Raw genomic sequence first — 24,837 nt, 5'->3', positions numbered from 1 at the left:
GGGAGGTCTGGCGTGCTGTAGTCCATGGGCTCTCAAAGAGTCAGACATGACTTGGTAACTAAACAACAATAACAATCTACTATGTCCCTTTTGAGAAATCTGTTTGCAGGTGAAGAAGCAACAGTTAGAACTGGACATGGAACAATGGACTGGTTCTAAATTGGGAAAGGAGTACATCAAGGCTGTATGTTTTCACCCTGCTTATTTAACTTATATACAAAATGCCAGACAGAATGAAGCACAAGCTGGAATCAAGACTGCAGGGAGAAATATCACTAACCTCAGATATGCAGATAACACCAGCCTTATAGCAGAAAGTGAAGAGGAACTAAAGGGCCTCTTGATGAAAGTGAAAGAAGAGAGTGAAAAACTTGGCTTAAAACTCAACATTCAGAAAACACATGTAAACCCATGGCTGATTCATGTCGATGTACGGCAAAAACCACCACAATATTGTAAAGTAATTAGTCTCCAATTAAAATAAATAAATTAAAAAAAACTCAACATTCAAAAAATGAAGACCATGGTATCCGGTGCCATCACTTCATGGCAAATAGATGGGGAAACAATGGAAACAGTGAGACTTTATTTTCTTGGGCTCCAAAATCACTGCAGATGGTGACTGTAGCCATGAAATTAAAAGATGGTCATTCCTTGGAAGAAAAGCTGTCACAAACCTAGACAGCATATTAAAAAGCAAAGACGTTACTTTATGGACAAAGGTCCATCCAGTCAAAGCTATAGTTTTTCCAGTAGTCATGTATGGATGTGAGAGCTGAACCATAAAGCTGAGCATTGAAGAATTGATGTTTTTGTACTGTGGTGTTGGAGGAGACTCTTGAGAGTCCCTTGGACTGCAAGGAGATCCAACCAGTCCCTCCTAAAGGAAATCAGTCCTGAACATTCGTTGCAAGGACTGGTGCTGAAGCTCCAATCCTTTGGCCACCTGATGCGAAGAACTGACTCACTGGAAAAGATCTTGATGCTGGGAAAGACTAAAGGCAGGAGAAGCGGACGACAGGATGAGATGGTTAGATGGCATCACTGACTTGATGGACATGAGTTTAAGCAAGCTGTGGGGGTTGGTGATGGACAGGGAAGCCCGGTGTGCTACAGTCCATGGGGTCACAAAGAGTCAGATACGACTGAGGACTGAACCCTTTTGAAACTCTGAGATCTTAGCAGGGCCATGTAACTAACTCAGGGTAGTTAGTTCAGTCGCTCAGTTGTGTCCAATTCAGGTTTAGCACTCTATAAATGTAGAAATTGTGGAGTCCTATCCCAAGGCCACAAGTGTGAGGCTTTGCACCAAGGCCAGAGACACAGAGTCTAGAACCAAGGCCACTTCTGAAGCTGACTGAGCCCCTTTGTAACTGTTGCCAAAAGCTCCCGTCCACCCTGATCATCACCAGCAAGCTTCCTGGCCCCAAATAAGGCAAAAATGCCCACCCCTGTACTTACCCTACAGCACTCAAACCAATCACCCAATACCACCCTTCCAGCAGGAATTTCCTTTGTCTTGAGGCTATAAAAATTGACTATTAACCCACAAAAAGCCTCTGCTCTCCCTTGAGCCAGCCCGCTATTCTAATAGCATCCTGTCAGCTGTCTCTGGGGTGTCAGAAGGTCAGCCCACTGCGTTTGCAGCGCTTTCATTACCTCCGCTCCCTGCTCTTAATAAACTCACTCCCTTCTGAAATGCTCTGTCTGGAAATTCTTTTCTAACTTGCGCTTGAACTGCCAGGACAGAAATGTGTTTTATACAGGCTTAGATTTTCCCCTCAGGTGTGGGACACTGCTGCAGCAAATATGTTATAAACCAAATCCTCACACAGGGTCTGGTAAGAAAGAACACAAGCACCACCATAACTGCAGCTGCGGCTCTCCCTCCTCAGCGGCTAAGATGGACTGGACACCATGGGCCATGTGTCCATGAACAGACATGGGCGTGTGTCACCTCGCTGAATCCTCACAGTAACCCCAGGAGGAGGGTGCTGCTGCTATCTCTATTTTACAGATGAGGAAACAGGATTAGAGGCATTCTTGTTCAAACGATGAAACTAAGAAGTGCAGACCTGGGATTCAAAACCAGGCTGATTCTGTCAATATTGTGAAAGTGATCATACTACCCAAAGCAATCTATAGATTCAGTGCGGCCGCTGCTGAGTCGCTTCAGTCGTGTCCAACTCTGTGCGACCCCACAGACAGCAGCCCACCAGGCTCCCCCGTCCCTGGGATTCTCCAGGCAAGAACACTGGAGTGGGTTGCCATTTCCTTCTCCAATGCATGAAAGTGAAAAGTGAAAGGGAAGTCGCTCAGTTGTGTCCGACTCTTTGTGACCCCATGGACTGCAGCCTACCAGGCTCCTCCTCTGTCCATGGGATTTTCCAGGCAAGAGTACTGGAGTGGGGTGCCATTGCCTTCTCCGCAGTCCCTATCAAATTACCTAATGGCATTTTTCACAGAACTAGAACAAAAAATTTCACAATTTGTATGGAAACACAAAAGACTCCAGATAGAAAAAGCAACCTTGAGAAAGAAGAATGGAGGTGGAGGAATCAACCTTCCTGACTTCAGACTATCCTACCAAGTTACAGTCATCAAGATTACATTGTGTTGGCACAAAAACAGAAATATAGACCAATGGAACAAGATAGAAAGCCTAGAGATAACCCACACAGCCATGGTCACCTTATCTTGGACAAAGGAGCCAAGAATATACAATGGAGAAAAGATAATCTCTTCAATAAGCAGTGCTGGGAAAGCTGGACAGCTATGTGTAAAATAATGAAATTAGAACACTAACACCATACACAAAGATAAACTCAAAGTGGATTAATGACCTAAATGTAAGACCAGAAACTATAAAACTCTTAGAGGAAAAAACAGGCAGAACACTCTTTGATATAAATCACAGCAAGATCCTCTATGACCCATCTCCTAGAGTAATGGAAAAAAAAAAACATAAATAAATGGGATCTAATTAAACTTAAAAACTTTCGTACAGCAAAGGAAACCACAAACAAGATAAAAGGACAACCCTCAGACTGGGAGAAAATAATTGCAAATGAAGCAACTGACAAAGGATTAAATCTCTAAAATATATAAGCATACAGCTCAATATCAGAAAAACAAACAACTCAATCAAAAAATGAGCAGAAGACCTAAACAGACATTCCTCCAAAGACATACAGATGGCTAATAAACACATGAAAAAATGCTCAACATCACTTATTAGAGAAATGCAAATCAAAGAATTGATGCTTTTCAACTGTGGTGCTACAGAAGACTCTTGAGAGTCCCTTGGACAGCAAGGAGATCAAAACAATCAATTCTAAAGGAAATAAACCCTGAATATTCACTGGAAGGACTGATGCTGAAGCTCCAATACTTTGGCCACCTGATGCAAAGAGGGGACTAATTGGAAAATACCCTGATGCTGGGAAAGATTGAAGGCAGGAGAAGAAAGGGGTGACAGAGGATGAGATGGTTGGATGGCATCACCGACTCAATGGACATGAGTTTGAGCAAACTCTGGGAGATGGTGAAGGACAGGGAAGCCTGGTGTGTTGCAGTCCACGGGGTTGCAGAGTCAAACATGACTTAGCGACTGAACAACAATAAAAGATCAAAACTACCATGAGCTGTCACCTCACACCGGCCAGAATGGTCATCATCAAAACTACAAACAATAAATTCTGGAGGGGATATGGAGGAAAGGGAACCCTCTTTCACTGTTGGTGGGAATGTAAACTGATACAGCCACTATGGAGAACACTATGGAGATTTATTTTAAAATTAGGAATAAAACTACCATATGACCCAGCAACCCTACTACTGGGCATATATCCTGAAAAAACCATAACTGAAAAAGACACGTGCACCCCAGTGTTCACTGCAGCACTATTTACAATACCCAGGACAGGGAAGTGACCTAGACCCTTGACAGATGAATCGAAGTTGTGGTTCAGTTCAGTTCAGTCGCTCAGTCGTGTCCGACTCTTTGTGACCCCATGAATTGCAGCACACCAGGCCTCCCTGTCTATCACCATCTCCCGGAGTTCACTCAGACTCACATCCATTGAGTCGGTGATGCCATCCAGCCATCTCATCCTCTGTCGTCCCCTTCTCCTCCTGCCCCCAATCCATCCCAGCATCAGAGTCTTTTCCACTGAGTCAACTCTTCGCATGAGGTGGCCAAATATACATACAATAGAATATTACTCAGCCATAAAAAGGGATAAATTTTAGTCAGTTCCAGTGAGGTGGATGAACCTAGAGTCTGTTATACAGAGTCAAGTAAGTCAGAAAGAGAAAAACATATTAACATACATATTTATGTTAAATATATATTAAACATATATTAAAGTATCATATGTTAACATATGTTAAACAAAGTATCATACATTAACACAGATATATGGAATTTAGAAAAATGGTACTGATGATCCTATCTGCAGGACAGAGATGGGGACTCAGACGTAGAGGACAGATTTATGGATGCAGCAGGGGCAGGAGAGGGTGGGACAGTTTGAGAGAGGCACTGAAATAGACACATTACCATATATAAAACACTTAGCTCAGGGAAGTTGTGTGTAGGGCAGGGTGCTCAACTTGGTGCTCGGCGAGTCTACAGAGGTGGGAAATGGGAGAAGGTGCAAGCAGGGGGGAACGTATGTATACCTATGGCTGATTCATGTTGGCGTATGGCAGAACCAATACAACACTGTAAAGCAATTATCCTCCCATTAAAAATAAGTAAATAAAAAAGCCAGACTGATTCTAAAGACCTCAACCCGAGACATGGCATTTTCTTTTCAGTTACACAGGAGGAGTTATAATGAATACATGTACGAATGCTGTAAAACAATCTGTGAGAAAAAAAAAATCAGAATGCCTACTTTCTAACTTAGCATAAATTGGGATTGATTTCAGACTCTGATAACATCCAACCCTTTGAAAGTGAAAGTGTTAGTCACTCAGTTGTGCCCAACTCTTTGTGACCCCCATGGACTGTAGCCCATCAGGCTCCTCTGTCCCTGGGATTCTCCAGGCAAGAATGTTGGAGTGGGTTGCCATGCCCTCCTCCAGGGGATCCTCCTGACCCAGGGATCCAACCCAAGTCTCCTGCATTGCAGGCACATTCTTTTTTTTTTTTTTTTTTTTTTACTTTATTTTGCTTTACAATACTGTATTGGTTTTGCCATACACTGACATGAATCAGCCACGGGTGTACATGAGTTCCCAATCATGAACCCCCCTCCCACCTCCCACCCCATATCATCTCTCTGGATCATCCCCATGCACCAGCCTCAAGCATCCTGTATCCTGTATCAAACATAGACTGGCGATTCGTTTCTTACATGATAGTATACATGTTTCAATGCCATTCTCCCAAATCATCCCACCCTCTCCCTCTCCCACAGAGCCCAAAAGTCCGTTCTAAACATCTGTGTCTCTTCTGCTGTCTCGCATACAGGGTTATCATTACCATCTTTCTAAATTCCATATATATGTGTTAGTATACTGTATCAGTGTTTTTCTTTCTGGCTTACTTCACTCTGTATAATAGGCTCCAGTTTCATCCACCTCATTAGAACTGATTCAAATGTATTCTTTTTAATGGCTGAGTAATACTCCTCTGTGTATATGTACCACAGCTTTCTTATCCATTCATCTGCTGATAGACATCTAGGTTGTTTCCATGTCCTGGCTATTGTAAACAGTGCTGTGATGAACATTGGGGTACACATGTCTCTTTCAATTCTGGTTTCCTCGGTGTGTATGCCCAGCAGTGGGATTGCTGGGTCATAAGGCAGTTCTATTTACAATTTTTTTAAGGAATCTCCTCACTGTTCTCCATAGTGGCTGTACTAGTTTGCATTCCCACCAACAGTGTAAGAGGGTTCCCTTTTCTCCACACCCTCTCCAACATTTATTGCTTGTAGACTTTTGGATCGCTGCCATTCTGACTGGTGTGAAATGGTACCTCATTGTGGTTTTGATTTGCATTTCTCTGATAATGAGTGATGTTGAGCATCTTTTCATGTGTTTGTTAGCCATCCGTATGTCTTCTTTGGAGAAATGTCTATTTAGTTCGTTGGCCCATTTTTTGATTGGGTCTTTTATTTTTCTGGAATTGAGCTGCAGGAGTTGCTTGTATATTTTTGAGATTAGTTGTTTGTCAGTTGCTTCATTTGCTATTATTTTCTCCCATTCAGAAGGCTGTCAAAATTTTCACGTTGCTTATAGTTTCCTTTGTTGTGCAGAAGCTTTTAATTTTAATTAGATCCCATTTGTTTATTTTTGCTTTTATTTCCAGTATTCTGGGAGGTGGATCATAGAGGATCCTGCTGTGATTTATGTCGGAGAGTGTTTTGCCTATGTTCTCCTCTAGGATTTTTATAGTTTCTGGTCTTACATTTAGATCTTTAATCCATTTTGAGTTTATTTTTGTGTATGGTATTAGAAAGTGATCTAGTTTCATTCTTTTACAAGTGGTTGGCCAGTTTTCCCAGCACCACTTGTTGAAGAGATTGTCTTTAATCCATTGTATATTCTTGTGCAGGCAGATTCTTTACCACCTGAGCCATCCCCTTACCACCCCTCCTCCCCAAAATAGGAATAAGAGCAAAAGTGACTTATTTTCTTAATATTTTTTGGCTTGTTTAATTCTCAACAATTTATGCCAATGGACAGGATGTACTGATAAACACAATCTATTAATTTAATCTATTTTCTTTTTTTGACGGTGGCAGGGGGTGGGGATCGGGTAAGGTGGTGGTATGTAAGGGCTGTAAGGCTGGGAGTGCTGCCATTTTTATTCAATCACTGATCTTGGAAGCAGGATCTCTACTGCCACAGACCTGTTGGTGAATTTTAGGGGCTGTTCCAGGGAAAGGTTTCTACGTAAGAGTAGGTTGCTACTTTGTAAGTGGGAGACTTGCCGGGGAACATGTTACAGTCCATCTTAAGGGACTTTAACATGCACTTTAACACTTTCTTATACTGCCACTCTAGTGTTCTTGCCTGGAAAATCCCATGGACAGAGGAGCCTGGTGCACTACAGTCCATGGGGTCACAGAGTCAGACGTGACTAAATGACGATGACAATACTGCCATTTATTTTCATAGTATCACAGTCAAGTCCCTGAGGGTCATTTTCAAATGGAGAAAATGAGAAACAGAATGAAAGAGACCATCTAACTCTAATTACAGTATTAATTCCATCGTCAGAGGTCAGCTAACATCAATAATAGAAGTTCTCTTGCAATGGTGAATTCCCACTTTGTGGGACAATCTCTGCAACATAAGCCACAAGTACTTTCCACTAGGAACCCCACACTCCTCAATGGAAAGCAACTCTGAGTTTAAGAAATGGAAACATAGGTGAAAATGGTCAAAAGGTAAAAACTTTCAGTTGTAAGATGAGTAAGTCCCTGGAGTGCACATGTATAGCAAGGTGACTATAGTTAACAGTTACCATACAGGCATGCCTCATTTTATTGTGTTTTGATGATTTTTTTTTTTTAATTGAAGGTTTGTGGAACCCTGTACTTAGCAAATCTATCAACAATTCTTACAATAGCCTTTGCTCACTTCATGTTTCTGTGTCCCATTTTCATAATTCTTGTAATATTTCAAACTTTCTCATTATTATTATATTTCTTACGCTGAACTGTGATCAGATCTTCTGTTACCACTGAAAAAAGATTACAACATGCTGAAGGCTCAGATGATGGTTAGCATATTTTAGCAATAAAGCATTTTTAAATTAGCACCAGAGGTGGCACTAGCGGTAAAGAACCCGCCTGCCAAAGCGGGAGATCTAAGAGACACGGGTTCAATCCCTGGGTTGGGAGGATCCCCTGGAGAAGGACATGGACATCCCACTCCAGTATTCCTGGAGAATCCCATGGACAGAGGAGCCTGGTGGGCCACAGTCCATGGGGTCGCAAAGAGTTGGATACGACTGAAGTGACTTAGCATGCACACACATTGTTTTTTAGACATGATGCTACTGCACACTTAACAGGCTACAGGACACTGTACACATAATTTTTATATGCTCTGGGGAATCAAAAAATTCATGTGACTTTATTGTGATATTTGATTCATTGCGGTGATCTGGAAAACCAAACTTGTAATATCTTTGAGGTTTGACTATATTGTACATTTGAAAGTTATTGACAGGGCAGATCCTGAAGTTCTTATCACACATACACACAAACCCAATGTGTAAGTATGTGATGGATGTTAACTAAACTTATCGTGCAGCACATATATCAAATCCTTATGTTGTATACCTAAAACTCATACAGTGCTATATGCCAATTGTATCTTAATTAAACTGGAGAAAAAGAAAGGGCTCCAGAATCTCACTTTCATTAAACTGATCACAGTGTGGTTGACTCTGGTGTTCTTCTTCCCCTGCACTTAAGTTTGCTGATACTTAGTGATGGAAGAGGACTATAGAATGCTGCCCCCAGCCTGCTGACCATAATTTCCTGCATTCCGTCATCTCTCTTCTTCCAGTTTGGATCCTTTCACGGCCCACATTCAACCAAGAAAGCACAGGAAAGAGGGATCCTCGTCTCCCTCACACATCACCCACAGGCATCAAGACTTTGACGTTATCTACATATTTCAGAAGTAGTCTAAGCTTCACACACTGAAGATTATAGAATTTGGGAGTCGCAAGTAAAAGAAAAATGAGCATGGTTAAAAATCCCAAAGACTGCAAACATGCTCTTCATAGAGAGGTGAGAATTAGCTATGGTTTAGTGGTGGTCATGGCTTTTAATGCTATTAAAACAAACATTTCATACTATAAAACTATTGAATGAGATCCCTCCCAGATTTCTAAAATAAATCTGACAGTTTCACAAAGAATGCATCAAAATCTTTCCTGTCTACCTGTCTCCATTCTATGACCTAGATGTCTAGACTGAGTGAATAATATATAGAAGATGACAGTTTCCAAGTGATCTTAATTCTATCTATCTGTTTCTTTTGGTGGCTTTTTAAGGACAATCATTGCAGCCTTGGGATCTAGTGGCCCCAGAAACAACCCATTCTCCCTCTTGTCAGCCCAACAGCATGGTATTCCCCTTCACTCATTGGAGACAAGGGTGGAGGAGAGGGGCTTCCCTGGTGGTCCACTGGTTAAGAATCCGCTTGCCAATGCAGGAGACTTGGGTTTGATCCCTGGTCCAGGAAGATTCCGCATTAAGGAGAAGCCAAGCCCGTGTGCCGTAACTACTGAGCCAGTGCTCCGGGGCCCTAGAACCACAGCCACTGAAGCCCTTGTGCCTAGAGCCTGTGCTCTGCAACAAGAGAAGCCACTGCAACGGGAAGCCAGCGCACCACCATGAAGAATAGCCCCTGCTCACTGCAACTAGAGAAAGCCCATGTGCTGCAATGAACACCAGCACAGCCAAAAATAAAATAAATCAATCCTTCAAAAAAGAAGAGTGGAGGAGAAAAAAGCTGAATTTGTTGTTTTAAGCCTCAAAACGCCTAGACTCATAGAGTGTTAGCCACTCAGTTGTGTCCGACTCTTTGTGACCCCATGGACTGTATGTAGCCCACCAGGCTCCTCTGGTCCATGGAATTCTCCAGGCAAGAATACTGGAGTGTCCATTTCCTTCTCCAGGAGATCTTCCCAAACCAAGGATAGAACCTGGGTCTTCTGTACTGCAGGAAACTACACTCCTAGACTCATAACACACAATTTTTTTTTTTTTTTCCCCTACCTAGGCCTATACTCTTCCCTCAAGTTTTCACTGCCTGGAAGGTGGAGGTTGGGCAGCTTCTTGTTCAGAAGTGGATGAGGCATGTCCCATTAGAGAGGTGACTAGGAATCAGCTGCCACCATAGTGAGTCTAGAATGCAGAGTAGGTCTGGAGTTTGCTGGTAGGTATAATGGGTGTGTATACTATGTTCTTAGTCATTCAGTTGTGTCTGACTCTTTGCGACCTCATGGACTGTAGCCCACCAGGTTCCTCTGTCCATGGGGATTCTCCACGCAAGAATACTGGAATGAGCTGCCATGCCCTCCTCCAGGGTATCTTCCCAACCCAGGGATTGAACCCAGGTCTCCTGCATTGGAGGCAGATTCTTTACCATCTCAGCCACTAGGGAAGCCCAATGAGGTATAATACACACTGGCTTTTCTTGGGAACACTAATTCCACTTCTGATCTAGTCTTTTTTAAATTTTCATCTACCTGTCATTTAAAACTGAAAATATCACAAGCTGAATTTAGTGTATTAGGTTGGGGCAAAAGTAATTTCAGTTTTACAATTGTTGAACTTTGTCATTTGATATTGAAATACATTCTTAAATAAATGTGGTTCTGCTATACATCATTTTAATGTGCATTTCTCGCTTTATTTTTTTGCTAATGACATATTACTTGCTGTTTAATTTATATTTCTTTTAGACTACAGAAATGATGTTAGACAAAAAGCAAAGTTGAGCGATTTTTTATTTGAGTTCAAAATGGTCATAAAGCAGCAGAGACAACTCAAAACATCAACAGTGCATCTGGCCAGTAACTGCTAGTGAATGTAGAGTGCAGTGGTTGTTCAAGAAGTTTTGCAAAGGAAACGAGAGCCTTGAGGATGAGGAGTATAGTGGCTGACCATTGGAAGTTAACAATGACCACCTGAGAGGATCACTGAAGCTGATCCTCTTACAACTACACGAGAAGTTGCCCAAGAACTCAACATTGACCACTCTATGGTTGTTTGGCATTTGAAGCAAATTGTAAAGGTGAAAAAGCTCAATAAGTGGGTGCCTCACAGCTGACTAAAAATTTAAAAATTGTTATTTTAACATGTTATCTTCTCTCTTTCTATGCAACAACAGTGAACCATTTCTCGAACGGATTGTGACATGCGACAAGTGAATTTTATATGACAACCAGCAATGACCAGCTCAGTGACTGGACTGAGAAGAAGCTCCAAAGCACTTCCCGAAGCCAAACTTGCACCAAGAAAAGGTCATAGTCACCGGTGGTCTGCTGCCCAATTGATCCACTACAGCTTTCTGAATCCTGGGGAAACGATTATATCTGAGAAGTATGCTCAGCAAATTGATGAGATGCACTGAAAACGGCAATGCCTCAGCCAGCACTGGTCAACAGAGTGGCCCATTTGTCTTCTCCATAACACCACCCGATCGCACGTTGCACAACCAACACTTCAAAAGTTGAATGAATTGGGCTACAGAGTTTTGCCTCATTTGCCATATTCACCTGACCTCTCAAAAACCGACCTCCACATCTTCAAGCAGCTCAACAATTTTGTGCAGGGAAAGTGCTTCCACAAGTAGCAGGATGCAGAAAATGCTTTCCAAGAGTTTGTAGAATCCTGAAGCATGCTACAGGAATAAACATTTCTTTTTGGCAAAAATGCGTTGATTGTAATGGTTCCTATTTTGATTAATAAAGATGTGTTGGAGCCTAGTTATAATGATTTAAAATTCATGGTATGAGATTTAAAAATTGCGGTCCAAAACTACAGTTACTTTTGTACCAACCTAATAGATTCTTAGGAATGAGAACAAGCTTAGAGAAGATAAAGCGTAACATTTTCTGAAGTATGTTCTGCAGAACGCCAGGCCCATGAGGAGCTCTCCTGGCAAGAGGCTCCCACAGCCAAATGACCCTGGAAAACACAGGGCACTCCCCCGCCTGGTGTCTGAGCCTGCTGAGGGTTCTGCAGTGTCTCAGAGTAAATAACTATGTTAGAGTCACATGCTTGCTTTCGTAGGGGAGCTTGAGCTTCCCTTCCAAGACCACAGGATTTCCTTGATAATAGGAGATATTCAGAAAAACGTCCTGTGACTCATAAAAGATCTACAAAGTGAAAGTAGTAATAACTGCAATTAAAAATGTGTATGTCATGGTAGCGGGGTGGGGGAAGACGATGGTGGGATGAATTGAGAGAGTTGCGTTGACATACGCACACTACCGTGTGTAAAGCAGAGAGCTAGTGGGAAGCCGCTGTGTAACAGGGAGCTCAGCTTGCTGCTCTATGGTAACCTGGGTGGGGGTGGGGCTGGGAGGGAGATTTAAGAGGGAGGGGGTATACACACAGAGCTGATTCATGCTGCTGTACAGCAGAAACAACACTGTAAAGGAACTAGGCTCCAATAAAAAGTAAGCAAATATATACTCAAAACACATCAGCTGAAAGACTAAATGTACACTGGAGGTATTCTTTTGCCATTTGGGCAGCCTGGGGGACTGATTCATATCAGAAGAATGTTAACGCTTCAAGAATGGACTGAATATTGAACTGCCCTACATAAAGACACGAAATCCATGCTCAAAGAGGCTTTTTTTTTTTTTTTTTTTTCAGTGCAAACAAAGCTTGGTGCATCTCAAAACTGCTCAAAGGCCCAGGTCAGGACTGGTGGCCTTTGTGACTGTTTTTGAAGTTAGACAAACTGTTCACCTAGAGAGAATTAAAATGGTGGATTCATGGCGTAAGATGAAAACCCTTTGGAGCTGATACCAGACTCCTAAGCTAGTGAATGTCTACATTAAATCAAACATCTGGATGAAAAGATAAAAGGTGAAGCAATTCTCCACATGTTTTCAAAATGTACCAGGGACATTGTGTTGGTCTTAAAACCAAACAGTTGACTATTTTTCCCCTATATTTCGCCTCAGAATTCTGGCGTCACATATACACCAGCTGAAAAACTCAAGGGGCCAGATGGCCCATGGGTATCATTTTTAGTTTGAATAGAGAACACTGTTTTAGATACTCTTATGGAGGCAAATTATATATTACTCTAAAACCAATTTAGAGAGAAACACTGCAATTCCCAAGGGAAGGCTGGAATTCATCCTGACAATACTGGAATATTAATGCTGACACTCAATGAAAACACCATATAGAAGCAATAGACCAAGAGAAGGCCTACAGAGTCTATGTTTGCTTTCTACTGCTTCTGTTTATTTATTCTAGTTTTTTTCAGTTCTTTGGCAAGGGCAGTGGGAAAATGTGGGACCATAAATATACTTCTGAAAAATCTACCTTATGTCTTTTAGCAGGAAAAGGCCAGAGTGAATTGTGAGGTCAGAAGGGAAGGAGAGAGACAGAGGTGGTGGTGGTGCTGACACATTGTTTATGAGCCTCTACATACGTTCCTTCATTTCACTCCCCATGAAAACCTGTGAGGGACAAATCCCTGCACCTGTTCTGTAGATAAAGGAAATCGGGACTCTGAGTCCTGGTCCTCATCTAACATCAGGGAGGAGGCAGCGAGTTGGAATGTGAACTCTGAGCAGCTTGTCCCTTCTATGACACCAAGGCCACTCTCCCAGAGAAGGGTGTATCATGCAAACCAAAAGGTATGGGGATAGAAAGATAAATTCTGTTGTTTAAAGAAACAACTGCATCTCACAAGAATGGCAAGTTCTGGCTAAGGGCACCAGAAACCTAATGCTGACATGGCTTTAATCAACAATTTCTATCCCGTGGGAACAAATGCATCCAGGGATACTGTAAGGGCTTGGCTTTGCAGTCCTTAACTGTTAACACCGACCACCTGTATCCGAAAAAGAATCTCCCAAATATACAAGCAGCTCATACAAACCCAATCAAAAAATAGGCAGAAGATATAGAGACATTTCCCCAAAGAAGATATACAGATAGCTAACAAACGAAAATGCACTCAACATCACTCATTATCAGAGAAATGCAAATCAAAACTACAATGACATATTACCCCACACCAATTAAAATGGCCACTCTCAAGAAATCTACAAACAATAAATGCTGGAGAGGGTGTGGAGAAAAGGGAACCCTCTTGCACTGTTGGTGGGAATGTAAATTGATACAGCCACTATGGAGAATAGGTTGGAGGTTCTAGAACTACCATGTGACGTAGCAATCCCACTCCTGGGCATATATCCTGAGAAAACCATAATTCAAAAAGACACATGTAACTCAATGATCACTGAAGCACTATTTACAATAGCCAGGACATAGAAGCAACCTAGATGTTTATTGACAGATGAATGGGTAAAGAAGATGTGGTATACATATACAATGGAATGTTAGCAATAAAAAGAAATGAAATTGGGTCATCTGTAGCGACGTGAATGGACCTAGAGTCTGTCATACAAAATAAGTCAGAGAAAAACAAATATTGCATATGGGTTAGTTTTAAGACAATGACAAACAGGATTATAGGTGGTATAACACCATAAGGACATCATTACAAGACTAATTTCTGAATATGGGTCATATTTAAATAGACCAAACCTCACTGTTCCCAGTTATTATTTGTAGATGTCTAATTTAATTACTATTCAATATAGAAAACCGTAAGTATTGTATGAGGCACTAAAATTTATATTTCTTCCAAACAAGCCTAGACTACTATGTCCTACTAGTTAGAAATGGCTACCCAAGAAACCAACAGACATAGCGAAGGAACAAAAGCTGAAAGACATTTACTGTATTTTGGTACCAGAGAAAGAAAGGAATTCATTAAATTTAAAAAGTGAAGTTGGTAGCTGATCCATGGTAGTTCAGATACTGCATAGAAGTGGAGTTTGAAATTTAATGGATGAGTGAAAATAGAGAAAAAGCTCAGAAAAGCTGAAGTCTGCAAAATATCTTATACCATGAATACCTTAATATTTGGTAGAACAACCAAACAAACAAAAACCAAGCATTTGGACTTCCTGGTGGTCCAGTTGTTAAGAATCTGCCTGCCAGTGCAGGGGACACAGGTTTGATCCCTGAGCCAGGAAGATCCCACATGTTGAGGAGTAACCAAGCCTGTGTTATGTACCACAAGTACTGAAGCCTGCACCTAAAACCCATGTTCTGTACAGCAAGAGAAGCCACTTCAGTAAGAAGCTCAACAGAGGGCAGCCCCCTGCCCGCCACAACTTGAGAAAGCCCACATGTAGCAACGAAGACCCAGTACAGTAAAAAAACAAAACCAAAAAAACTCAAACAAACCAAGCATCTAAATTGCTTTCAATAAATTCCAGGTGCATTCACAGAAATATTTAGTCAGTCTAAAGAGGATAGTTACTCACCACATCAAAGGCAGTAAACACGTGACAGTAGTGGTGATTGGACTTCAAATCCTTAGTGATATAAGCGAATGTTGAGAGGTCTTCCGGGTCCTGGGCAGCACAGGAGATATTACGAATCTCATGCTCAGCAATTATGTTCTGGAAGAAATGACATAAACGACCATTGTTTTCCTCTGCAAACCAGCCTATTTTAGAACCAAGGCAAATGACCTGGGAAGCAGCTGCTGTCCCTTTTCCTAGAAAGTTCTCGACCAGTAACATTCCAAATGACCCACTATATGTGGGCAAAGGTACACCAGGTCTGGAAGGAATATTTTCGTTTAATGAAAAACAACCTAAAATAGTCTGAACCCGGAGCAGCAGTTCTTGCCTGGCACTGTGTAGACACTTAAAAAAAATAATTGTTAAGGATTTTACTATTTCTATCCCCCACGTACACTGGGAGGGTCAGCGCTGCCTTCCGCCAACTCTTCCTGGAAAAGCTCCCCTGCCCTGTTGTTCTGCTTCTCCAGGAGCCCGAGCCCTCACCATCCCTTACTGTTGTCTGTGCTGGCCAGAGCTCCCCAGAGCCAAGGCAGGTTGGGGAGGGCAAGTCAAAGCACCCGCTCTTGACAACTCTGCAGAGACGAGGGCGCAGGGGTGGGAGGAGGGAAACAGCGCAGTGCAGGCTCAATGCAGGGCGCCCCGTGGATGACGAAACTTTGCTAACTATTCCCGCCGCGCTGTAATTGTGAGTGGGCGCTGGAGGTTAGTTAGCCTCGGCAACTCACAGGTGGAAACTGGTCTTCAGACAGTGGAAGTGCCTTAACGCAGGGCAGGTGGCGGAGCTGAGCCCACAGTCTGGGGTTTTTGGACCGCCAGAGCTCAGGCTCTCTCAAATACAATGCAATGCCTCTCACCGCCAACCTCTCTCTCTCACTGGTTCAACACCGTTTCATTTTTCTTCTCCCTAGCACTTTTTCATGGCCTCTCCTTGCCAGCCTCCTCATCCCAATCAGCCTTTAAGAATAATGGGAGAGTAGCTGAGGAAACGTTTAGGTACCATTATCCTGAAGCACAAAATAATTAAGGAGAAACCACTGGGCTGCAAACCCCTGCCAGATACTTCTTTTGATATATTGATGAATTTAAGAAGGAAAATATTTCACATAATCATGCAATCATTTCTTAATCTCATAATATCCCATTTATAATCTCATAATATCTCATTTATGATTTCTGCAGTTGTCATAGATCTAAAACCTTTAATGATTACCCTAATTACTTCATAATTGCACAGTCTTAAATAACCCAAGCACATATAATGCTCCGGGTACACCCATCAATGTCTAAAAATGCTTACAAAATGCCCTTCCCTGCCAGCGCCCCGAGCAAGTTTTTCACGCCCCTCACTCTGCTGAGCTGTGTGGTTAGGAAGCAGTTACAGAATTAACACATGAAAGAAAATTAAGTTAAGACATTCTTCACAGTGGTCCCTTATGTTGATACTACATGTAGCACTGTCAAAAATAACTCAAATTGGAGTCAGAATCCCATAAACAAGTAACATCCACTTGCAGGATAGAATTTCAACACAGAAGGTCCAGATCCTCTTCTGACATCCAGACAGCATTTCTTCAAGAAACCTAAATTAGGAACTCGTGAAATCTTAAATTTAAAATTAATAAGAGCTGCGTGATTTTTATAGGTACAGTGTTAGCAGGTGCTCTAGGCCTCCACGTCATTTGATTTGTTTCCACCGTCATTTTAACTGGGGGCTGCGAGTTATTTCGGCAAGTCTGTGTGGATGTGGTCTCATCATCCAAGATCCACTATTATTGGAAATAGAGCATTGGCTCCTACTTTTAACTAAATTGGTATGTTGTGTTCTTGAGATTTTTAACTAGCATAAGGTAGATTCATTGGAAGGACTGATGCTGAAGCTTTGGCTACCTGATGCGAAGAGCTGACTCTTGGAAAATACCTTGATGCTGGGAAAGATTGAGGGCAAAAGAAGAAGGGGGCCACAGAGGATGAAATGGTTGGATGACATCATCAACTCAATGGACATGAGTTTGAGCAAACTCCAAGAGATAGTGAAGGACAGGGAAGCCTGGCGTGCTGTAGTTGATGGGGTCGCAAAGAGTCAGACATGACTGAACAACAACAAAAAAGGTAGATTAACCTCTCAGGAAGGTGTTACAGTGAAAAGTGCCCTGTGACTTTTAGTGCACTGAACACCCTGAATCTTGCCAGGTCATAAGATGTCACTCTTGATTTTCAATAATGTATGACAGCCCTGTGGCCCAGGGAAAACTTGTAAAGTAGGTCAAGCTTTATCTCTGGAGCTCTCTCTTAATTATGAGCTTCATGTGTCTGCCCTCCCCCAGTTTGTATCTTGAAATCCTAGCTCCCAGTGTGATGGTGCTTATAGGTGGGGCTTTGGGATATGATTAGGTCACAAGGGTGGAGCTCTCGTGAAGGTGATTAGTGCTTTTACAAGAGGAGCCAGTAGGTCCTTGGTTATCCATTTTAAATATAGCAGTGTGTACCTGTTCATCCCAAACTACCTCTTTCCCCCCAGAAATCATAAGTTCATTCTCTAGGGAACTCTGCTCAATGTTATGTGGCAGCCTGGATGGGAAAGGAGTCTGGGGGAGAATGATACATGTGTATGTATGGCTGAGTCCCTTTGCTGTCCACCTGAAACTATCACAACACTCTTCATCAGCTATACTCCAATACAAAATAAAACATTTAATAAAAAAATAAACCTAAGTTGGCTTAAAAAAAAAAAACAACCCAAAACAGTTGAGAGAGCCAACTGGCTCTCTCTGCCATGAGGACACAGCAGGAAGATGGCTGTTTATGAAGCAGCAAATGGAGGCTTTCATCAGATACTAAATCTGTTGCTGACTTAATTTTGGACTTTCCAGCCTCTGAAACTGTGAGAAATAAATATTTGTGGTTTAAGCAACCCTATCTATGGTAATTTATTACAGCACTAGGACACTTTTCCTCTTTTTTGACTTTCCCTCCCAATTTTCTGAAACCTGTCCCCACAACCACTCCCTCACTTCTCTCATCCCCAGGAGCCCAGGACTGTCTCTTAACTCTGAGGCCCTGCCCTCCTCCGCGCTGCTCCATGTTCCAAAATTAGCCTCTTCACCTACTGCTGAAACTTTTATTCCTCTGTTCTCATGGTCTAAAGCAGAGGACAGGCAGGCTAATAAAAACGTTCTATAATCAGTTAATAGCTCATGTTACTGGCATTTAATCATCCTAATTGGCAATTGAAAAATATGCTTATAAATGAATTCATACTGACAGACTGGGTGGGGAGGTATTTTGAACAGAACTTCCTGATAGGTTGATGGTGCTGGAATGTGGACAGGACCTGGGATCTCACTACCGATGTAACCGAGCAGGACTCACTACTGATGTAACCGAGTGAGGCCTTTTCAGGACAGACCCCGCTCCCACATCCTCTCAGAAGTACCCAGACAATAGTATCTCATGCCTGAGTTTTTCAGATGCTAAAAAACCACCACCATGTATGCATGCTTAGTTGCTTCAGTCATGCTGGACTCTTTGCGACCCCATGGAATGTAGCCCAACAGGCTCCTTTGTCCATGGGATTCCCCAGGCAAGAATACTGGAGTGAGTTGCCATGCCTTTCTCCAGGGGATCTCTTTGACCTAGGGATTGAACCCACATCTCTTGTGTCTCCTGCATCAGCAGGTAGGTTCTTTTTTACTAGCACCTGGGAAAAAATGAACTACTTGATGATCAAGAGCACGTAGCCACCAGGCCATCTGGCGCCTAAGGATTGATCACCATCAGCCAGTCAAGAGAACTATGCATGAGCTGATCACACACCTGGGGACACCAGTCCCTCACTTGGTCTTTAAAAATGCTCTGCTGAAAAACTAAATAAAGGTGTGGTGGTTCTTTGATTTAGAAAAAAAAAAAATGCTTTGCTGAAACCCTCCAGGGAGTTTGGGGTTTTATGGGCATGAGCCACCCGTTCTCCTTGCCTGGCCCTGCAATAAACCTTTCTCTGCTTCAAACGCTGACACTGGGAGTGTTTAGCCTCACTGTGTGTGAGGCACACAAATGTACAGGTGGTGACACTGAGCTCAATGCTGTCGTCACTCTGCCTCACCTTTGTAGAACGGCAAGGCCAGGTCTCCATGTGGATGGAACGGAGCTGTGGATGGAATGGAGGCTGCATGTGCTATAAACAACTTGTTTAGGCAAAAGTCCTAAATTAATCTGTGCCTAAAAAAATAGCATAACCCCCGCCTGAGGCTGACATGCAAAACAAACAAACCCAGGCACTGAGTTATTCCTAATTTAGCTGGACTGAGGAGGGGTCAGAGCAGGAAGGCAAAATGCAACCCAATCTTGGTCAAGTGCTGGATGTGGGGACTGTGTCACCTCTTAGAAGGCCCTGCTGATCTGAAGAGGGGTTTGGGAACTAAGCAGTTGTATTCTTCTTGGTGGAAAGCCACGCTAGAGCTACCTCTAGGCTATGAAGCACCAGAAAGCTGGTGTGATTTATCTGTAACATTTTAGTATAAATCTATTCCAAGTCCCATTTTTAGTTCAATGTCATTTTCGCTTCTTCCTTTTCAAATAGAATTTAGTTATTCAATTTGTTTACTATGTTGGTAGGTAGTAAACTCATGAGTTGATAACCAGGCACCTAACCTTCTCCATGGACTCAGCCACAGCTATTTCTTCATGAAAGTAAAAGGAAAGAAGTGCTTTGCTGGAAGGTTCACCTTTTACCTAGTCAAATGCAAGCAAATAGGAATGGAAGTGTAAATTAAGCATCCATTGCACTTCAAAACGAATTGGTAGAAGGAGCTGTGGAGTAACAGAAAAAAGCACTAGGTTAGGGAATGGGAAAGTCAAGTTTTAGTCCTTCTCAGTGACCAGCTGGCTGTGTCACTGCAGGGCAGTCACTTGGCAAAGGGTCTGAGGCCTTTGGTTACTCTGTGTGTCCAGAGCAGTCCAAACACCCCCTCTATGTGACCAGGGCAGAGTTACAGAGATGTGGCGGTCGGGAGGGGACAGTTTAAGCATCAAGTACAACGAAACATCAAACATAAACAATAAGCTGTGACTTCTGCTTGTGTCTCAGTACAGGCTTAGTGTTCACAGCACCTCAAATTGTGAGGTCTTCCCAGATGTCTACAAATCACAAGTCCTTCAGTTCAAGTCAGAATGGCTCCCTGTCGACAATCCTTCCCAGGGGAGGAACCTGCAGTGCAAACCGGAAGCAGGATCTGGAATGCATCAGCCTGCTCCTTCCCTGCTGTGGGCATTAACCAGAGGCTGGACTTTGTACAAGACCAAGTGGCACACACGATGGCCTGCAGACACTGCTGATGAGCACAGTTCCCTTCACCCACGACCCAAGCACGACCCTTCAGCACTGGCTCCTTCACACCCCCTGAAACCAGGCCTTCAGCCCCGGCTGGCAGTGTCTCAGCCTTCCTCAGACAAACTCTACCAGCGCAGCTCTTCACCGTTTCTCTTTTCTACCTTCTAACACAAGCTCTCTGCTCTGGTTTCTCACACACTAACTCCTAGGCCACGGCCCTGAGTCACCCACCATCCACCATCAGATTGAAGCAGATCAGCTACACCCTAGGATACTGGGATGGGGACCCTGTGTAGCCACCAGTGTTAAAGTCAATGTCCCCAAATTCCTGAAAAAGCCAGGCAAGTGCTTTTTAACTAGTTTTAAAGTTACCAAGACTCACCAGTTTTCTTTGGGGATTGTCAAAAAGAGATATGAAATTGGAATGTAACATGTTATCTTAAAGGTCATAGAGAGGTTGGCTCCACCTGCCACCAACATATGCACCTTCCTTTGCTCTGGATTTTGAGAATAAGCTGAGAACCACACTGTGAGGACTTGAAAGACATGGGCTTTCTTCATCTAGTGGCTTTATTCATGCAATTATCTTTGGCATATCTTTCAGTGCTTAGATGTCCAGGTAGCCCTTAGTGGGGAGAGCTATATGAGTAATTCGTCTAAGTATGGGTGACTGAAGCAGAAGCATCTTCTCAGAGTCGAGGAAATCAAGATGTACGGCCACTAATGTGTCTGTAAGGTAAAGGCCACAGAGCCAACAGTGCTCCTCCTTCCTCTGATGATGGAGAGCATTAGAGAGGATGCTGTTATTATAGATGCACCCAGTTATGCTCCCAGCTTCCTGGGACGACAGTCTTAAGACTCTGGAAACTTCTCAGGGCAAATACAACTTGTAGAAAATGTCAGAATCCAAGCCTGCTAATACCATTGTTAATCTAAGAGAGTGTTAAACTCATATGCTGAAAATATATTGCCATTCATGATTTTCAAGGGCAAATGAGGTAGAGGCAACGGCTCCAGGTTAAGGGAAAAAAAAAACAACAAACAACGATGCCAAAGACTTTCTTGAAGTTTAGATACACTGAAAGCAATGGTATCTTAAGAATTCCATAAAGTTTTGAAACTTTAAAAACCAACTGACTATAAACTAGGGCTAAAGGAAGCAATGAAAATTGCTTCTAAGAAATGAGAAAGCAAATCAATTGGGATTTCTCTGATCAGGCTCCCCATAATTGTAATCTGATAATGGTAACTGAGCTGACTCATTGGGAAAGACCCTGATGCTGGGAGGGATTGGGGGCAGGAGAAGAAGGGGATGACAGAGGATGATGGTTGGATGGCATCACCGACTCAATGGACATGGATTTGGGTGGACTCTGGGAGTTGGTGATGGACAGGGAGGCCTGGAGTGCTGTGGTTCATGGGGTCGCAAAGAATTGGACATGACTGAGCGACTGAACTGAATGGTAACTGTCAGTGACATATTGCCAGGTTGAAGCCATTATCCACCTAAGGCATCTGACTCTGAGTGTGCTCTGGACATCACTGGCTAGCTTGAGCAGGCTGAGTTATCAGCTTTCTGCCTGGGTTTCAGAACTGCTTCTAAAACTGGGAGGTTGTTCTCCTCAGTAGACTTGGGGAGCTTGGGCTTATCTGACCAGTGACACAGCAGTCTTCATTACAGAAAACAAACTGGGAAGGCTTTCAATGGATGAAAGCCATTAAATCTGGGAATTCAGATGGTCAGGCTTGTTACAGTCAAGAGTCATTGGCCACAGAATGTTTCCCTGAATCTAAATCCAGGTGCCCTGGTCATAAATTTCCATCATTTAAATTTATCTGATTCATGACCTTCGGCTTCCTTTCCCCAGAATGGAGTGGGTCCAACTGGGAAGACTGGGTAGGTAGTCCAGAAAACAAACGGTGTTCACAAATGGGGATCACCTCATTTCCCCAATTTCTATACTTTATTGGTTGGAAGGATGTAAGACTAAAATGCAGGGACATGTGGGGGTTTGGGAGGAAGAGCCAGTCAGGTTTGAGTTTCTGGAGGGTGAGAGTGGTCACACCCACATTTTCTAGTTTAGCACCTGCACTCCATCATCTTTGCCGAGAAAGGACACTTTTGAAGTAAAATGCAACCCGTTTGTCTGCACTTGACCTTGGAGCCCATGAACCATTCTCCCAGTCATAGCATGGTCACAGCATGGCCTGAGCTTTTCGGATGGTGCCTCTTAAGAAAACAATACAGCTGAAACTCTTCCATCTCAATAGTTGAGAACGAAATGCAATTATATGATGTAAAAGCCAGAGCGTGTGTTCCTGTGCAGGTATTCATTACATACATCAAAAGAAAGGACAGGCCTATCTCTGGAGAAAATGGAAAGACAAATACTCTAGTCTGTTTCCTAGTGACACTTCCTCTGACGGAGGAATGAACACTGATGCGTTTTCACTCTAGATATGATTTTTCCTGTTTTAATGTTCCCTGGACCCAAAGGGATATTGTCGGATCCTGAACAGCACAGTCTATGAGGGAAGGTACCTTGGAAAGGTGAATGCAAAATATGTGTAGAAATCCTGGATCAGGCCTCCAAATGCAAGATGCCCCTCTGTGTGTGTGTGTATCTACAGCTGTGTTTAGGGAGCATGAAGGTGGGGGTTGGGGAGTAATTAAAATGGGGGATGATGGGACTTCCCTTGGTGGTCCAGTGATTAAGACTCCAGTGGTTAAGGCTTAAACTCAGGTTTGATCCCTGCTTGGGGAACTAAGATCCCACATGCCACACGATGTGGCCAAAACATTAAGAAAAATTAAATAAATAAAATGGGGATGTTAAGTATGATGGGAAGCAAAGGATTTTAGATCATTTACTCAGGACTGTAGAGGTATGGTACCCACCTTATTTGTTGCATCAATAAATTTGACTCCTTTATATGAGACTGAAAGGATGATAGTAGGGACCTTCTTCATTTGCTCTGTAGACTTCTGAAATTAAAATTAGAAAGCTGTTAGAGCAGTTTGTGTTGCATGGCAACTGTAGCACATAATTTTTTCTCTTGAAAGATAAAAATAAGCTCAAGTTAAAAACAACAACAACACACACACATACACCAAACATACTTTAATTTAAATATATGTCTCTCTTCTCTTGGGCTTAGCTCTGGTTTAGGTTTATAAAGTATCTGTCTTGCACTTGAGGATCTAAATAGAGCTTTTCTGCTGCTTCATGTGGGTGAAGGAATACTGCCTTTTTGTGACACCAAGAGGAGAAACAAACAGCTCCGTCCCCTACTGCAATTGCAAGCAACATTCTTTTGAAGAGAGTTAAGCCATGTCAGATGGAACTCCAAGGGTGAGTTTAGCATGAACAAAATACATGCCACCTCTCCCCGTTTCTTCCCAGTCTCTTTCTTCAAGGTACAAGGCATGTCTGAATACATACTTAAAATCGGGATTTAGAATACATCATTGTGAATTTTTCTTGCACCTGGCCAAATCTGTAAAAGATGGTAGCATATTTGCAGCAGAATTGCTTGTGGCCACATAGGATATACCACCACTCCATGACACTTGATCCCTCTGGGAGCAGGCTGTATTTTGAGCCCTGGTAAAACCGGACAGTCCAGGTAACCTACTTCATCATTTAGAGGTGAGGTTAATCCCTTAGGCTAAAGTTCTTATGCTAGATGTTCACAATGGCTGAATGTGCTTAGCGTTAGCAGCTTCTACAGTTTCATGCATCTGCAAAAAGTTTCTCTGTAATTTAGCATTTGCCTTTTCTGGTTAGTTTTATCATTCATCACAGGTCACCCGCAGTCTGTTTACTTCATTTCCTGCTGTGGACATTCCCAATAATCACATTAAACATCAAGAAGAACCTACCTGACAGTTAGCCTGATGGATTTTCCCGACAAGACAGGTGAGAGCATAATAGGAGAGAAAATACATAAAAAGGTGAGAGGAAGCGATTTCAGTAATTCACCAACAGCACAGACTCATTAGACAGTAAAGAGAACAGGCTCTATAGATACATGTTGATGCAGAACAACTGTTATCTTACAGAAACTGCTGCAGGCTTTTCCAGACCCTGTCTCTCCTTTGTCTTTACTGTCTTCTCATTGTTCTGTTTGCTGCATTGCACAGTCTTATTATGACTGACACGCACGAGCCTTCTGCTTTGAGCATTCCAGGACCAGCTGTCTTATGTACATTAAGGGAATTGAGGGAAAATATGAACTTTCTTGATTTCTTCATTTATATTACCCATTTTTCATTTATAAACTCTGAAATGTGACCAGAATGAAAGAAGATCCAATAGTTTGAATACAACTCATTGAACTCTGTAATGATAATTACATTTCATTTTTTGCTTGAGCCATGGAAAAGGTGTTT

The 24,837-nt window shown here is 42.6% G+C and overlaps 1 protein-coding gene across 8 annotated transcripts in view; it reads right to left on the bottom strand.

Moving 5' to 3' along the window:
• The window catches only part of ANKS1B (ankyrin repeat and sterile alpha motif domain containing 1B), a 1,164,007-nt gene that overhangs the window by 21,491 nt on the left and 1,117,679 nt on the right, over positions 1–24,837 (bottom strand). For all 8 annotated transcript variants that reach the window (XM_040234922.1, XM_040234916.1, XM_040234918.1 and 5 more), the window contains 3 exons: positions 24,328–24,339; positions 23,344–23,430; positions 15,074–15,211 (listed from right to left, as the gene is read on the bottom strand). In XM_040234922.1, coding sequence (XP_040090856.1) covers positions 15,074–15,211; positions 23,344–23,430; positions 24,328–24,339 — 237 coding nt within the window. The remainder of the gene's footprint in view (positions 1–15,073; positions 15,212–23,343; positions 23,431–24,327; positions 24,340–24,837) is intronic.

This window comes from Oryx dammah, unplaced genomic scaffold, assembly GCF_014754425.2.
Source record: "Oryx dammah isolate SB20612 unplaced genomic scaffold, SCBI_Odam_1.1 HiC_scaffold_29, whole genome shotgun sequence".
Classification (NCBI taxonomy): Eukaryota; Metazoa; Chordata; class Mammalia; order Artiodactyla; family Bovidae; genus Oryx; species Oryx dammah.
Note: the sequence above shows the minus strand (reverse complement) of the source record. Positions and strands in the feature narration are given on the sequence as shown.